Source organism: Schistocerca serialis, chromosome 1, assembly GCF_023864345.2.
Source record: "Schistocerca serialis cubense isolate TAMUIC-IGC-003099 chromosome 1, iqSchSeri2.2, whole genome shotgun sequence".
NCBI classification, from domain to species: Eukaryota; Metazoa; Arthropoda; class Insecta; order Orthoptera; family Acrididae; genus Schistocerca; species Schistocerca serialis.
Genome location: NC_064638.1, coordinates 1,274,204,157 through 1,274,222,306, shown reverse-complemented (window position 1 = coordinate 1,274,222,306; position 18,150 = coordinate 1,274,204,157). Strand labels below are relative to the sequence as shown.

Sequence of the window (18,150 nt, the reverse complement as noted above, 5' to 3'; positions counted from 1 at the left end):
GACGGTGTGTGGCAGAGGGTACCTTGAGTACCTCTATCGGTTCTCCCTTCTATTCCAGTCTCGTATTGTTCGTGGAAAGAAGAATTGTCGGTATGCCTCTGTGTGGGCTCTAATGTCTCTGATTTTATCCTCATGGTCTCTTCACGAGATATAGGTAGGAGGGAGCAATATACTGCTTGACTCTTCGGTGAAGGTATGTTCTCGAAACTTTAACAAAAGCCCGTACCGAGCTACTGAGTGTCTCTCCTGCAGAGTCTTCCACTGGAGTTTATCTATCATCTCCGTAACGCTTTCGCGATTACTAAATGATCCTGTAACGAAGCGCGCTGCTCTCCGTTGGATCTTCTCTATCTCTTCTATCAACCCTATCTGGTACGGATCCCACACTGCTGAGCAGTATTCAAGCAGTGGGCGAACAAGCGTACTGTAACCTACTTCCTTTGTTTTCGGATTGCATTTCCTTAGGATTCTTCCAATGAATCTCAGTCTGGCATCTGCTTTACCGACGATCAACTTTATATGATCATTCCATTTTAAATCACTCCTAATAGGAACTCCCAGATAATTTATGGAATTAACTGCTTCCAGTTGCTGACCTGCTATATTGTAGCTAAATGATAAGGGATCTATCTTTCTATGTATTCGCAGCACATTACACTTGTCTACATTGAGATTCAATTGCCATTCCCTGCACATGCGTCAATTCGCTGCAGATCCTCCTGCATTTCAGTACAATTTTCCATTGTTGCAACCTCTCTATACACCACAGCATCATCTGCAAAAAGCCTCAGTGAACTTCCGATGTCATCCACCAGGTCATTTATGTATATTGTGAATAGCAACGGTCCTATGACACTCCCCTGTGGCACACCTGAAATCGCTCTTACTTCGGAAGACTTCTCTCCATTGAGAATGACATGCTGCGTTCTGTTATCTAGGAACTCCTCAATCCAATCACACAATTGGTCTGATAGTCCATATGCTCTTACTTTGTTCATTAAACGACTGTGGGGAACTGTATCGAACACCTTGCGGAAGTCAAGAAACACGGCATCTACCTGTGAACCCGTGTCTATGGCCGTCTGAGTCTCGTGGATGAATAGCGCGAGCTGGGTTTCACATGACTGTCTTTTTCGAAACCCATGCTGATTCCTACAGAGTAGATTTCTTGTCTCCAGAAAAGTCATTATACTCTAACATAAAACGTGTTCCAAAATTCTACAACTGATCGACGTTAGAGATATAGGCCTATAGTTCTGCACATCTGTTCGACGTCCCTTCTTGAAAACGGGGATGACCTGTGCCCTTTTCCAATCCTTTGGAACGCTACGCTCTTCTAGAGACCTATGGTACACCGCTGCAAGAAAGGGGGCACGTTCCTTCGCGTACTCTGTGTAAAATCGAACTGGTATCCCATCAGGTCCATCGGCCTTTCCTCTTTTGAGCGATTTTAATTGTTTCTCTATCCCTCTGTCGTCTATTTTGATATCTACCATTTTGTCATCTGTGCGACAATCTAGAGAAGGAACTACAGTGCAGTCTTCCTCTGTGAAACAACTTTGGAGAAAGACATTTAGTATTTCGGCCTTTAGTCTGTCATCCTCTGTTTCAGTACCATTTTGGTCACAGAGTGTCTGGACATTTTGTTTTGATCCACCAACCGCTTTGACATAAGACCAAAATTTCTTAGGATTTTCTGCCAAGTCAGTACATAGAACTTTACTTTCGAATTCATTGAACGCCTCTCTCATAGCCCTCCTCACACTACATTTCGCTTCGCGTAATTTTTGTTTGTCTGCAAGGCTTTGGCTATGTTTATGTTTGCTTTTTTGTTTGTCTGCAAGGCTTTGGCTATGTTTATGTTTGCTGTGAAGTTCCCTTTGCTTCCGCAGCAGTTTTCTGACTCGGTTGTTGTACCACGGTGGCTCTTTTCCATCTCTTACGATCTTGCTTGGCACATACTCATCTAACACATAATGTACGATGGTTTTGAACTTTGTCCACTGATCCTCAACACTATCTGTACTTGAGACAAAACTTTTGTGTTGAGCCGTCAGCTACTCTGTAATCTGCTTTTTGTCACTTTTGCTAAACAGAAAAATCTTCCTACCTTTTTTAATATTTCTATTTACTGCTGAAATCATCGATGCAGTAACCTTTTTATGATCGCTGATTCCCTGTTCTGAGTTAACTGTTTTAAATAGTTCGGGTCTGTTTGTCACCAGAAGGTCTAATATGTTATCGCCACGAGTCGGTTCTCTGTTTAACTGCTCAAGGTAGTTTTCAGATAAAGTACTCAAAAAAATTTCACTGGATTCTTTGTCCCTGCCACCCGTTATGAACATTTGAGTCTCCTAGTCTATACCCGGCAAATTAAAACCTCCACCCAGAACTATAACATGGTGGGGAAATCTACTCGAAATATTTTCCAAATTGTCCTTCAGGTGCTCAGCCACAACAGCTGCTGAGCCAGGGGGCCTATAGAGACATCCAATTACCATGTCTGAGCCTGCTTTAACCGTGACCTTCACCCAAATCATTTCACATTTAGGATCTCTGTCAATTTCCTTCGATACTATTGCACTTCTTATCGCTATAAACACGCCTCCCCCTTCACTGTCCAGCCTGTCTCTGCGGTATACATTCCAATCTGAGTTTAGGATTTCGTAACTGTTTACGTCTGGTTTCAGCCAACTTTCTGTCCCTAGTACTCTTTGGGCGTTGTGACCGTTTATTAATGAGAGCAGTTCTGGGACCTTTCTATAGACGCTCCTGCAGTTTACTATTAGCACATTAATATTGTTATACCCTGTTGCATTTTGCCTACTCCTACCTTGCCGCGTCTCAGGAGGCGTCTTTCGGGCCTAGGGGGGGAATTCTCTAACCTAAAAAAACCCCATGTGCACTCCACACGTACTCCGCTACCCTTGTAGCCACTTCCGGCATGTAGTGCACGCCTGACCTATTCAGGGGGACCCTACATTTCTCCACCCGATAGCGGAGGTCGAGAAATTTGCACCCCAGATCTTCGCAGAATCGTCTGAGCCTCTGGTTTAAGCCTTCCACTCGGCTCCAAACCAGAGAACCGCGATCGGCTCTGGGAACGATACTACAAATAGTTAGCTCTGATTCCACCCCGCGAGCGAGGCTTTCCGCCTTCACCAATTCCGCCAACCGCCTGTACGAACTGAGGATGACCTCTGAACCCAGACGGCAGGAGTCATTGGTGCTGACATGAGCAACAATTTGCACATCTCGGATGAGACCCCCCGGCAAGCAGACAGAGTGAACACTGGCCTTCTTCCCCGACCTTTCCGCTATTTCTCTAAGGGGGTCCATCACCCTCCTAATGTTGGAGCTCCCAATAACTAATAAACCCCTCCCCCCGCGTGCCTGCTCGGACCTTGCTGAAGGAGCGGCCACATGTCCACTCACAGGCAGAGCGGGTGATGCCACACGGCCAGCCTCCACATTGACCCTCCGCCTCGTGCGCCGCGAATGCCGCCGAACCTGCCACTCCCCTTGGGGAGAGGGTGGCCCAACCGCACCCGGTACCCGCGAAGATGTCTCGACAGCAGGGATAGTGGGTGAAGCATGTAACACCTGGGGTGTACCATGCGACGCACCAGACTTCCCACTGCCGCTACACTCCGAGGCAGCAGCACGAAGACGGCTGACCGCGGCCATCGACACGTTCAGCTGTTCACGAACAGTGGCCAGCTCCTCCTGCATCCGTACACAGCAGTCACACATCCTATCCATCCTAAGGATCAATTTACTGAAGAGAGTTAGTCAACTTTTAACTAGACTGCTAATTCACTAAAGGCGGCTGTTTATTAACTAAACTGTGGTTGCTAGCCACTTCTTGTAGAAAACAATGAAAATAGCACTACCTGTCTCTGGACTGTATTGAAAACAAACACTAGCACTACTGGCACTATGGTTGACTAAAGGGACTCTCTCTGACTGTATTCAAAACAAACACGAAATCTATGGAACACTATTAATAGCACCCGACAATTAAAGCTTCCTAAAAGCAAAAACACACTGAAGAAGAAATGACAAGTAAGAAAAATACAGTTAATACTTAAATTAAGGTAGCTCGCTGCACAGCAGACGTGAAGCAGACGGCGGTTTCAGTTTCAGTTTAGATGTCTCAGTGTGCCAGTCCTCACTTTGCCACTTTGTTTCAGCATCGCACTCAAAAATCCAGGGTTCATCACCTGTGATCACACGACTGAACCATTTGTGGTCATCCTCTCGAGAAGATCAACATTCACATTTCTTAGACATCCTTCTGCTCAGTTGTGAGGTTTTTTGGAACAATTTTGGCACCTTTTACATGTGCAAAACTTTGGTTTAAACTTAATATATGATGAAAATGTTTAACAGGTCAGCCAACATCCTTATTGTTAAATGTCTGTCTCATCTCACAAGAGCGAGCACAAGTTTGATGTAAACATCAGTTTTTGAAGATGAAGCTTACCCTGAGCGAGTTTCATCTTCAATGTGTTTTCGACATTCCAAAAATAATTTGTGCTCTTGATAAGGAATGTTCCCTGTATGCCTGTTCCAGCTTTTAGAAAGTCACACTCATGGATTCAAGTTTAACAAAAAACTTGATGGCATAACGTCATTCTAAATTCCACTGTTCAATTTTTATAACATACAAGAGAAACAATTTCACTGATGGCACTCCTAAAAATCATGTGACGGCTGAACAGAGCTGAAACTTGGACGCAGCATGCGGAAAGGATGAACACAGAAGTCTACATGAGAAGGGCAACACAGCACGGCCAGATCATTCAGTGTTGTCAGTCTCACTACTTTTCCCACACACCTCGTATACTCGGTAACTAACTTACATGTACAAAATATACTTCGGAGCTATCACCCGTGAGCACGTGTGCCAGTAGCTGCTACAATCTCACGATTACGGTATAGCCAATTGCATGCAATCTAACAAGTGACGTGTTTCTCTGGCCCCGTACAGATAGCTTATAGAAGGATCAAAGGCGAGTGAATGAACACTGCCAGAAGGGTCGTCTACCGGCAGGTAATGAGGTTGCACCTACACATTAGCTACTCGAACAAATCATAACAAAAAATTATGTTTTTTGTTTACCCTGTTTCAAAATGTAATGTATAATTAACTATGTCATAGGCCATCAATAAAGGTAATGCCAGCACACAACCTACTCCTCTGAAACAGCACCGAGGATGTGCCATTAGGCTTAATATCACCAGGATTTACAAAACCTAAGTGACATCTGATGCCGCGACCCTCCCCCCCCCCTCCCCCCTCCCCCCCAAGAGGCCTCAGCTTATTCTTCAACACTGACTTTGGTATTTAGGTTTTCTGTTTTTTCGTCATCTGGTCTTCCCATTTGCTCCTGTATTTCACTATTTCCTCATTCAGAATAAACATGTTAAATTCTTTTCTTATATTTTTATTTCTCATCCCCACTAGTAATGTGTAACGAGCTAATGCTCTCAAGAATTTCCACTTCCTATTATTTGACCAGTCATTTAGTAAGTTACCAGAACAGTAAATTTATCTTTATTATTATTTTTCTCTGTTCCTAAGAAGCAATGACAGCTCTTTCTAAATTTGTTACAGTACAGCAAAATGAAAGGCATCATACCTCAGACAAACAGAGTGTGCAGAATTAGTTTACATCAAAAATGTAGGTCAACACAGTAATTATATTTTTAATGGATTTGAATGCAGCAACTTTCTTACCTGGCAAACTGAATGGTGCAGAGCTAAAGGGATCTTCGTGAGTATCTGTGTAAGCCATCACTAAACTTTCACGACTTTTCACATTTGAAATACCTGAAAACAAGAGAAAAAATTTTTTTTAGGAACAGCGAGCAGATGCAGCCGAAACATTCAAACCACAGGGTAACAATCTACCCTGCTGGCCATTAAAACTGCAGCATCTTGAAAGTGACAAGCAAGAAATGTCAAATTGGCCTACAGCATACTACGTTCTTGGATATGCAAATGATTAGCACGTCAGTGCACCTGCACAGAGTAAGTACAACTAATCCAGGTCTAATCCAGTTGCGAAAACAGCTTCCATCAGTTCCAAACCCTTGTATTTGGATGCGATCTGAGGTTTTCCCGGCGTATTTCCAATTTGAACAGATCTCGGGTATCCGACCGGGTAGCGTCGTAATTTCTCCACAATATTTCGGCAGACGTACACGCTGCCATCTTCAGGTGGTTCCTGACGAATGCTGTGTTGTTCCTCTCGGCGCCCTATATATACTAGCCATTACCCCCTCCACCGTTCCTCTCCTGGTGTCTTTGGTGAGGCCGGCACGGCGGCTACTGGAGGTGGTGGAGGAAGTGGTGCCTGGGTCTGAACTGGAGTCTGCAGTCTCCCTGCTGCTGCCGTCGGGGGCGGTCCTCAATCTCTGGGACCGCATCTTTCTCTCCAGGCTGAGTGCAGGGTTCCAAGCCTGACTAAGTTGAAGGCCACTGTCTTTATTAATTAGATCGTCCTGTAGTCGGATTTCGATGGCCCCTTTAGTAACGCAGTCCCGGAAGTAGGAGGACTGAGAGAGTATTTTAGTTTTTTCATAGTCCATAGTATGGCCAGTCTTTATATAATGGTCATCCACGGCTGATTTAGTGGCCTGACGTAATTCAGTTTGGCACTTATGTTAGCGGCACCTCTCTTCTACAGCACGGACTGTCTCCCCAATGTATGATTTTCCGCTCTGACAGGGATTTTGATACATGCCTGGGTTTCGAAGGCCTAGGTCATCTATCACTGAACCTAGTAGAGTCAAGGTTTTTGCAGGGGGTCGGAATACAGATTTCACATTGTGTTTCCCCAGCATTCTACCAATTTTTCTTGAGGTTTCCGGACAAATGGAATGCACGCCAATGACTTGTGTCTTCTTGTTTCTTCTTCTTGTTCTCTTGGCGCAGTCTGTCTGAGTGCATGTCTTATTTGCTTCTCGTTATACCCATTTTCCCGAAATGTTGTCTCGAGGTGCTGCGGTTCTGCTGGAAGGCTCTCTTGATCGCAGATCGATCGTGCCCTGTGAACAAGTGTGTGCAAAATGCCTTCATGCTGGGAGTTGTGGCGCCATCTGAAGGCATTTAGGTACAAATCGGTGTTTGTAGGTTTCCTGTATACACTGTGTCCCAGCTTGCCGTCAGGTTTCAGTTTCACCAGGACGTCAAGGTTTTTCCGTCAAAGATACTGCGAAGAAGTTCAACAGTTCTCGTTTGAAGGCGACTTGTCCAGTCTCCTTCTATCCAGCGTACAGAAGGATAGAAGGAAACCCGACAACTCGCCTTCGAAGAAGAACCGTTGAACTTCTTCGCAGTACCTTTGATGGAAAAACTGTCAAGAAATTTTGACCAAGAGCGGCTGCACTGCCACGACTGTATGGGCTACCAAAGGTCCACAAGGATGGGACACCTATGCATCCAATAGTCAGCAACATAGGAGCAGCAACCTATGAACTGGCCCAACACCTGACGGGTCTCCTTAGTCCATTTGTGAGAAAATACGAACACCAATCCGCAATTCCATCCACTTTGTGCAATGTATACAAGAACTTTGGCTCCAGGATAGCGACTTGTTAGTGAGCTTTGACATAGTGTCCCTCTTCACTAGGGTACCACTGAAAGACCCCATCGATCTGATAAGCAAGAAATTCGACAACAACCTAACAAGGCTCTTCGAGTTTGTGCTCACCTCAACATACTTCCTGTTCGACGGAAACTATTACAGACAGACAGATGGCATCGCCATGGGATGCCCGCTTTCACCGGTTGTAGCCAACTTTTTTATGGAGAATTTCGAGGAGAAGGCACTAGAAAATGCCAAACAAACACCAACTTGTTTCTTCCGCTACGTGGACGACACGTTCGTTGTTTGGCCACATGGACGGGACAGCTTAAATTAATTTCTCGAACACCTCAATTCGCTGCACCCCAACATGCAGTTCACGATGGAGGTGGAGCAGGATAGTAGCCAACCGTTTCTTGACATCCTGGTGAAACGGAAACCTGATGGCAAGCTGGGACACAGTGAATACAGGAAACCTACAAACACCAATTTGTACCTAAATGCCTTCAGATGGCGCCACAACTCCCAGCGTGAAGGCATTTTGCGCGCACTTGTTCACAGGACACGATCGATCTGCGATCAGGAGAGCCTTCCAGCAGAACCGCAGCACCTCGAGACAACATTTTGAAAAAATGGGTACAACCAGAAGCAAATAAGACACGCACTCAGATGAACTGTGCCAAGAGAACAAGAAGAAGAAACACAAGAACACAACTGATTGGCGTGCATTCTGAATGTTGGAAACTCCTCAAGAAAAATCGGCAGAATCCTGGGGAAAAACAATGTGAAATGTGTATTCCGACCCCTTGCAAAAACCTTGACTCTACTGGGTTCAGTGAAAAGAAGACCTAGGACTTCGAAAACCAGGAGTTTATAAAAATCCCTGTCAGTGCGGAAAATCATATACTGGGGAGACAGTCCTCACTGTAGAAGAGATGTGTCGCGAACACAAGCGCCATACCGAATTACGCCAGGCCACTAAATCAGCCGTGGCTGACCATTGTATAAAGACTGGCCATACGATGGACTATGAAAAAAACAAAAATACTCGGTCAATCCTCCTACTTCTGGGACTGCGTTACTAAAGGGGCCATCGAAATCTGACTACAGGACGATCTAATTAATAAAGACAGCAGCCTTCAACTGAGTCAGGCTTGGAACCCTGCACTCAGCCTGGAGAGAAAGATGCGGTCCCAGAGATTGAGGACCGCCACTGACGGCAGCAACAGGGAGACTGCAGACCCCAGTTCAGACCCAGGCGCTACTTCCGCCACCACCTCCAGTAGCCACCACGCCGGCCTCACCAAAGACACCAGGAGAGGAACGGTGGAGGGGGTAATGGCTAGTATATATAGGGCGCCGAGAGGAACAGCACAACATTCGTCAAGCACCACCTGAAGATGGCAGCGTGTACATCTGTTGAAATATTGTGGAGAAATTATGATGCTACCCAGTCGGATACTCGAGAACTGTTCAAATCCTATATTTGGATGTTTGAGGTCTTGCGATATTCCTGTGATTTTAGTTTTTCTTGTTCTGTATTCCCCATTTTGGTCTTGAGAGACTTGGGGGTACATTCAATGGACACCATGGAACCCCATGCAGTGCAAAACTGATTTACTCAGGGAGTGTGCTTGCTATCCCCGAGGTTCCATTAATGACACACCTTCCCATGTGGCATGCACCCCTCTGTATAGATAGCGTAACATCTTTGGTTGGGTATCTGGGGAAAGACTATGGGATTTGATATGGGAAACGTGGGATATTGTGGGACATTTAGACTGGTTCATCCACAGAGGTCTGTCCATTGTGGGAGACCTTGCAAGTAGCTGTGCTACTGTCGGCATAGCCCTGGACTTCTTGCAAACATGCAAGCCTCTCTGCTAACACGGCCAGTGCTTCTACAAGGCAGTGTGCCCTGGAGAGAAATCTATCCTTACAGACAGACTGTAGATGGCATTAGTCCTACTTACTCTGTGCAGGTGCAATGGTGTGGACCAGGTCAAGATGAAATCCTTATTTGGGGCTAAGAGAAGAAAAACTTCTCAAAGAACAAAATGGAAAGGTAAAGAATGGCTTTCTAAACAAAACTCCAGGTTAAACAAATCCCTTTTGCCTCTAAGACAGGAAATAAGAGAATACGGGAGGACTCTAATACTCCCACTTCTAAGGGTAAACGGATCTAGAAAAAGCCGAGGCACAAAATATGGCAACAGAACTATAGTACTGCAGCCTCAGTTTTCAGGACGGCTGTTATCCAACAGGGACCTCCATTGGTCAACTTCACTTTGCAGCAGACAGAGCTTATTCAGATGGCTCTTGTTGAATAGACTGGTAGTACATAGCCCAGGCCCCAAATTCAGGAGAGTCTCTGTCTGGGCAAATGTGCTCTTATCCTTGTCCGTGAGGGAATGAGAACAGTGGATGGCTTAGGGAGACTGTGCCCAAGATACCTCCGTAGGAGGAGGGGAAGCAGCGGGTCAAGGCAGTGGCCGAGCTCAAGACTGCAAAGGTATCTATTTGGGTACTGAAAATTCTTAAGGATACTCGTTTAAAAACTACAAATAACGGTGCAAACCCAAATGCAGGTCTCAACAGAGGACTGGAATGTAAGCAACTGAAAGGTTGTGCAGGAACAGCCCTTAGATTCCACTTGGGGTTCTCCAAAGTTACTGTCGAGGTAGTCAAAGATATTGGAAGAAACCATGGTGGCAAGATGATGACTGCAAGTGTTCCAAATAAACCTGCAACACAGTAAAGGGGCAACTGTTCCCCTCAGCCATTTTCCGGGAAGACAGAAGCCGGTTGTGGTGTTGATCCAGAAGGCCTATCTGTATGAAGGGGATGTTTCAGGCCTCAGAGGAACTGGAGGTTAAATGATTGATGCCAGAAATCTAAGGGAACTCCATTTATGTCAAAAATAGAAATTCTTTCATGCTGATGACAGACTTTTGTTCCAGGGACTTAGTGACAATCAGGATGAAACCACGTGAAGAAAAAAGTTTGAGGGAAATTGTGTTGGCCTCACATTATCTTCCTTATGAGAACAGTACTTCACCTTCTCAGGAAGTGAAGTGACTGGTTGATAGGTGCTCACAGCAGAATGAATAACTATTAGTTGGTTGACACTTAATGCCCACACAACCTGTGTGGGGAAGCAGTGACACCAACAGCAGAGGTGAGTACCTTGTAGAATATTTACTCAAAAGCAACATGGAGATCCTGAATACGTGCAAGGAATGTAACTGACAACTTTTAGGTCCATTTTAAGGGGTAGCTATGTCAAAAAATGTAATGTGGCGTTGCATGCCATCCTTAATGACCACAAGTATACAAGGTCAAAATAGGTGTTTAACAGACTATGGCCTACAGGGATCCTAGGAAACAAACTGGTGCTCATGTAGGAAATACCACAACTCACACTCACCTGAAGTCAGAAATTCGATAATGAATCCAGCAGGTTAGAAGGAAATGTCAAACACAATGATATCTGCCATTATGACCTCGGCTTAAGAAAACTGTCCATCATCAAGAAGTGCATAAACTGAAATGTAAATGTACCTACATGAAACAATAATATGGAATTGCAAAGGAAGCAGTTAAGGAGGAAGGGACAAAGAGCAAAATATTTGGAAGCCCTTGCCAAATACAATCTTGTGCTTAAGGAAATGAAACTATCATCCAGATTTCACAAAATCATCACCAGAATACCAACTAATCCAGAAGGTTACTCTAAGGAAGGAGGATTGTGAGTACCCAAGGACAGCGAATGAGATGCTGGTCATGCTTCTCACGACTCGCTTCCCTCAATGCTTTCTGACAGATAACAGGGACCAAGTTTCAGTCCCTGAGTGGGACTGATTTACAGGCAATCGAAGGGAGAACTGGAAATCTTATCCTAGTGGCAAGAATCATTCCTAATGCTTGGAGGTCACATGATGATTGTTTTCAGTCCGAAACCAGGGAGAACTGGTCATACCAAGGCTAAGGACACGAGACCAACCAGCCTGTCCTTTCTTTTAAAAGCATTATAAAAACTGGTTAATGTGCACACTAGACAAATGAGGCTAGCCGAGTTACCTCTACAAGTAAACCCATACGTATACCAGCCACGCAAATTATGTGAAACACCATCTCACAAATTTGTTAGAAGACACTCTCTCTGCACCTCCCCATTTATCAAGAAGTGTTTTAGCAATAAGACACTTGAATTCATGGTTAGAGCCACAGGAGAGTGCGACACTGAGACCACCATAAATACGCAGATTAAAAAGAAAGGAGACAGGTAGAGGCCACCGGAATGAACAAACAATGGTGATCAACACCACCAGAGGGTGCCTGCAAGGAGGGGTTTTGTCCTCACTACTATGAAACCTAGTGCTGACTGAACATATTTAACAGCTAAATACAAGAGACTACTTTTGCCAAGGATACACAGGCTCAGTCACTGCAATACTTGGCAAACTTGCTAGTAGTGTTAGAACAAGGGCACAATGTGCACTGAACATTGTGCAAAACCGGTGCAAGAGACAGGGCCTAAGAGTCAGTCCCAACAAAACTGTTGTGGTACCCTTCACGCAGAAGCACATGTACTGGAATCTTAAGCTTCTCGACGAAACTCTACCTGCAGAGGGGATAGTGAAGTATCTAGAAGTAACACTGGATGCTAAACTATCATGGGCTCCTCACATGAGGAATATATGTTCCAAGGTGAAACGTAATCTTAAGACCACTAGAGGGGACTGTGGAAAGAAAGTGTGGTCTCAATCCCACAAGTATATAGTGGATATACTCCGCTGTAATAAGACCTAGGATAATTTATGGGGAACAGTATAATGGAACAAAGTAGAACAGAAGGTGGCTGCTAAGGAGCCTGGCAAGGTGCAGAGGCTTGCCTGCTTAGCCGTACCAGGCTGTATTAGCAGCACACCCACTACTGAGATGAACACTCCAATACACCTGTGGGTTTAAATGGAGGCAGCGCAAAAGCATACATGCTAAAAACTGGAAGTATCTAGATACCTTTAAGATGTCAGAATCCCACATCACTACAGCAAATGTGGTAAATATAGGAACAGTTGGAGAAACACTGACTGACTACACAGTAACTTCGATAGACCTTTCAGTCTAACAACTGGAAGTGGGGATCAGTGGAAGAACTAACCACAACACCGTGCAGGAGACATAGCCCGGTTTGCTGATGCGTCGAAAACAGACAAAGTTGTTGGGGCCACGGTTTATAGTGTACAGCTTAGACTAGAGAGAGGCATCTCTGTGGAAGCTGGCCTCGGTGAATACCTGTTCATTTTGACGGTGTGCACGGAGGAGAATTTACATATGTGTTACAAAGACTGTAGCATCTACATTTATTCAGACAGCTTAACAGCCCTGAAATCTCTACAGCCTGATATGCGATCAAAGATTGTAACATAATGCCACAAAGTCCTAACGAGGCTAAATGGAAGCAACAGTGTAAAGCTGCTGTGGTGCCTGCTCACTTACGAATCAGTGGCAGTGAACAAGCTGATAGGCTGGCCAGGTCAAGCGTGACGACTCCATTAACTGGACCAGAACCTGACCTAGTTGATGGTGAAATCAAAACTATGAAGCTGTATCAGAAGGCAGCACATAGAATATTGGACTAAGATACAAAAACAAAACATGGCACACTATGATGCCAAAGGCATGTTTTAAGAGAAGTTCTGTAGCCTTAGGCTTCAACAGGAGACACACTAAACTCATGGCAGGACTAATGACAGCTATGGAAACTTTAAGAAACACCTACATACATTGGGTATAGAGAAAGAAGCCCCATCAAAAGACACAAGAGTATTCATGTCATTAAGTCCTTAGGAAGTTGTGTGTAATAAAGAACTTGTAAAGGGCCTCCTACTTCTCTTTAAGGGTGCTGTTTGGCATTACTAGAATCACAGGTAGTGAAACCGCCTAATAAAGCCTGTTTTGGTGAATGTAATAATGGGCTGGGTCTCCCTGCTCAAATCAAATCAAAGATAGATTATGCAGATTTCTCAGTCAGAAAACACATTTGAATGTCAGTTATTTCTGAGAAAATCATGTTATGCCTCCTGTAAGGATAAATGCCTATCAGCACGTGCTGCAATTTGATAGACCTAATGAAGTTGTGGCTTATTATTCTGTGATATAGGTGCTGAAGTTGGTCAAGATGAGATTAGCATCTGAAAGGAAAAAAAAAAAAAAATTACTGCTTGATTGACCACGCAGGATCAAACAGCCACATCACATATCTTTATATCTTGAGTCAGTGAACGGGCTTGTCCGCAGAAAACAAGTATCCACAACGATGGTGGGGCAGTGTCTCGAGCACTCTGGATTGTCAGCACAATGACCATTGTATCTGTCTTCTTTACTGGCCAGCAGAGATGTTTGCTGACAGTGCTGCACTCAACGACAATAATGGTCACACAGGAGTGGCACCACGTCATCTTAGCAGGCTAGTCCTGGTTCTGCATATTGTCGAGCGGGGTGTGTCATCATCACAACAATGTCGCACAGGCTGGCCAGATGCACACGGGAGCTCAAAAATCTTCAGCGGACTACTCTTCCTCACCCATGCTACAGTCTGGATCTTGCATCTTCAGAGTTACATCTGTCGGTCCCAATGAAGGGTGCACTTCGCAGGAAGCAGCACGTGGATGATGTGGAGGTTGACTGATGCACCGAGACACTGCCTCCGAAGGCTACCAGCAAAGTGGTACCGTGCAGGCACACAGGACCTCCCAGAAAGGTGGCATAAGACCATCACATTGAAAGCAGATCATGTTGAAAAATGTGGTTTTGTAGCCAAAAGAGTGAAGATTAATATGGTGTACTGAAATCATGAATAAAACCAAACTGCCTAAGAAGTATTTATTGAACACCCCTTGTAAGTAACACAAAAAAATTGAACATTTTGGGGAATATGTTTCTTTTTTTACGTTCAAATAATGCTCACTACCTCCAACTTCCTGTCATTCTGACATTGGCATTCCAAACATGAACTGTTCCCATGGTCAGCAACTGGGGTCCAGATGGATTGTCAGGAACCGGGTTCCTCATTTTTGGCCTAGTGTGACACCCACTTACTGATTTTAAGATACGACGCTAGACTTTGCAAGACTTACAGTCAACATCTTTATCGAACTGGACCTACGATAATGTGATTGCAACTGCCTCTATGACAACACTTTCCAGAATCTTTGCATTTCTGCAAAGGATTTTTATAAAAGTACAGCGATTTTTGTAGAAGTATAGTCCAAATGTGGCACAGTTATAAACAGTTTTAATGCCACCTGACTTTCTTGGTTGTACCAAACATATGTGACATTTGTCCTCTTAGACCAATGGAGGGCTAAAGCCTAACTGTTTGCTCAATGTCTGAAATACCACAGCGAAGGGAATAAATCAAAGATACTCTGGTCATATTTTAAGGATGTCTTGGCACCAAGGATCTTGTCCAAACACTTGTGGTTGACACAGGAACTGAAATTGAAGGTTTCAAAGTGAAAGCCGAAATTCTGAACTCAGTTTAAATATTCCTTACTAAGAAAGAGCCAGGGGTACTGCCACTGTTCACCTCACACACCACAGCAAATATGAACAATACAGACAATGGTGTTAAAAAACAGTAGAAATCTCGAACAAAGTTCTAGGACACAATGGAATCCTTTCCGATCCTATACATAATCCGTGACCAAGATAAATCTTCTATTAACCATTATACTCTGAGGTGATAAAATTCACGGGACAGCAATATGCCTATATACAGATGACTGTAGTATTGCATTCACAAGGTACAAAAACACATTGCATTGGTGGATATCGTTTGTACTCAGGTGATACATGTGAAAAGGTTTCCGGTGTGATTATGATCCCACAACAGGAATTAAAAGACTTCGAACGAGTAATGGTAGTCGGAGCTAGACACATGGGACTTTCCATTTCGGAAATTGTTTGGGAATTCAACAGTCCAAGATCAACAGTGTTGAGTATGTGCCAAAGATACGAAATTTCAGGAATTGAAGAATATTTAAATTTATGAAATGTGTTATATAAATACTTATGTATAAAGTGTATTATTGTAACCTTAAGTAAGCAAGCCCAGAAATGACTTTCAGCTGTATACCTATAACTCTACTTGTCCAAAGTCTTATACATAAGCTGCCTTATAGTCAACAGGACCAATAAATACAATACAATACAGTGCTTCTCCAGGCCTCTTGACCCTATCAGTTGGACCCTAGATAACTGGAAAACCGTGGCCTCGTCAGATGAAATTCTGAATAATTCGAGCAAATGATTGGCCACTCACATCACTTGACATGAATCCCATCAAAAATTTATGAGACATAGTAAAAAGGTCAGTTTGTGCACAAAATTCTGCACTGACCCCACAGCAGGGGCTTTCCAGTGGCTAATTGAGTCCATGCCACAACAAGTTGCTGCTCCACACCAGGCAAAAAGAGGTCCGACATGATGTTAGGAGGTATCCCGTAACTTTCATCACCTCAGCGTAAACCACAAGCCCCTGAAATTAGAACTATGTCCAGTTATTTAAAGAAAGCATAGGTCACATCCATCTAGAAGAAAGGTAGCAAAAGTGATCCACAAAAGTACCATCTGGTACCACTGAAATCCATCTGTTGCAGAATCCCGTATCACATTTTGCACCGTTAAGTACTGAGGTATCTCTAATAGAATGACCTCCTCCATTCCAACCAGCATGGGTTCCAATAATGTTGGTCACACAAAAATCAAAATGTGCTTTTCTCGTATGATATCTTCAAAGCTCTGGGCAAGGGCAATCCAGTAGATGGATCCAGAAGTAAGTTCAACAGTGTCCCAAGAGTGTTTTGAGGCCCTTAGTGTTCATGTTCTGTATTTCTAAGCCAGTAGACAATATTAATAGCACCTACATTCCCAAAATTGTGCTATTTCTGTGTTACATATAAAAAGAAAGGCAGTACGGCTAGTGACAGGTTGGTTTGGCTCGTGGGGGACCGCCATGTAATACTATAAAAACCTGAACTGACAGATGTTTGCAGACTGATGCTGACAAACACAGGAGCTTGCTTACAAAGTTGTAAGAGGAGCATCTAGGATATATTGTAAGCCCCTACACATCACTCCTACAGATTTTGCAATGGTAGGATTAGACTAATTACAGTGCGTATGAAGGTTTTTAAGTCACTATTCACTGTTCTCACATTCATTGTTGCCCATTATCCCACCTCCTGAGGCCCTTTCGTGTCGATTATGAATGGTGATGGTCCTGAAATGTTTTCCTCAGTCACTCATACCAAAACTGCACTATTTCAATGCTGGGCATCACGACTCTGATCTCCATCACAGAGGTATCAAGATATGGGGAGAGATGGGTAGAGGGACTGTGACGACATTCCCACTGTGACATGTCCATGGTGGCGTTGGACTGAATTGTGGTGTTATTTGGTGCCAATGTGACATCACTAATCCACCCTATATCTCGCATAAACTTCTCAGCTCTAGCTTTTTTTTTATATGCATTGACAACTTGCTGTTTGAAGAGTCGACACGCCCGAGTGCCGAATGCTTTGGCACCATTACAGAAGAAAGTGTAGGCACCTTTGACCCAAATTTCAAACTTCTGTGTTACACTGGGGGAATATAAAGGGTTTTTTTTAAAAAAAGTGACCCTTTAATTTATTTGGAAAGTGCATGCAGTACAATGAGATCTACCTTCTGCCTTGCAATTCACAGTGCTTTGCAGAGTATAGAAAAGAAAATAGACGTACCAATAGAATTCTGTAAATTCTTGTCTTGGTTAAACTTAAGTTGTCTTAAGTACTTCTCAGCACTGGCAAAACTATGAGAAATTACAACTTTTCGAGTTGTTGTTATTTTATATTTTTTCTTCTTTTGTTTATGGAAATCTATGTATAAGCTCATGTTAAATTTTGCTCATAACATAGAAATGAAAGTTTCATCTTGTTGCAGTTCCAATTTTGAAGGCACCTGCACATAAATTTACAGACCTATCATTACATAAAACTCCTGTGAACTATCAAATATGCTGTTTTAAGAAGGAAAGTTGCCACTTAACATACAGCAAAGATGCTAAGTGGCAGATAGGCACAACAAAAAGACTTTCACAATTAAAGCTTTCGGCCATTGGCCTTCATCAACAATACACAAAAGTGCGCGCGTTTGTGTATTGTTGATGAATACACACACAGACACACACGCACGCACACACACACACACACACACACACACACACACAGGCGCGCGCGCGCGCACGCACGCACGCACACTACAGTCTCAGGCAACTGAGGTGCTGACGGGCATGGGTATATTGGATCAGAGCTGTAGGAATTTTCTTGGCTATAGGTATTCCATTCTCCTACCTCTGGTCTACGGGTAGCATCTTTGATTAGTAATCAAAATATTCTCAGTCCTGGGTTTGAACCACATCACCACCTAATTTTGAATAAAAATCATTTGCAGTGGCGCCCAACAACTGCCGTCATAAGAAGTCATTCTCATTCAGCCAATGGCC

The 18,150-nt window shown here is 43.8% G+C and overlaps 1 protein-coding gene across 1 annotated transcript in view; it reads right to left on the bottom strand.

The window, feature by feature from the left end:
• Positions 1-18,150, bottom strand: part of LOC126419515 (uncharacterized) — a 258,207-nt gene that overhangs the window by 81,663 nt on the left and 158,394 nt on the right. Inside the window, exon 13 of the mRNA XM_050086708.1 lies at positions 5,744-5,836. Coding sequence (XP_049942665.1) covers positions 5,744-5,836 — 93 coding nt within the window. The remainder of the gene's footprint in view (positions 1-5,743; positions 5,837-18,150) is intronic.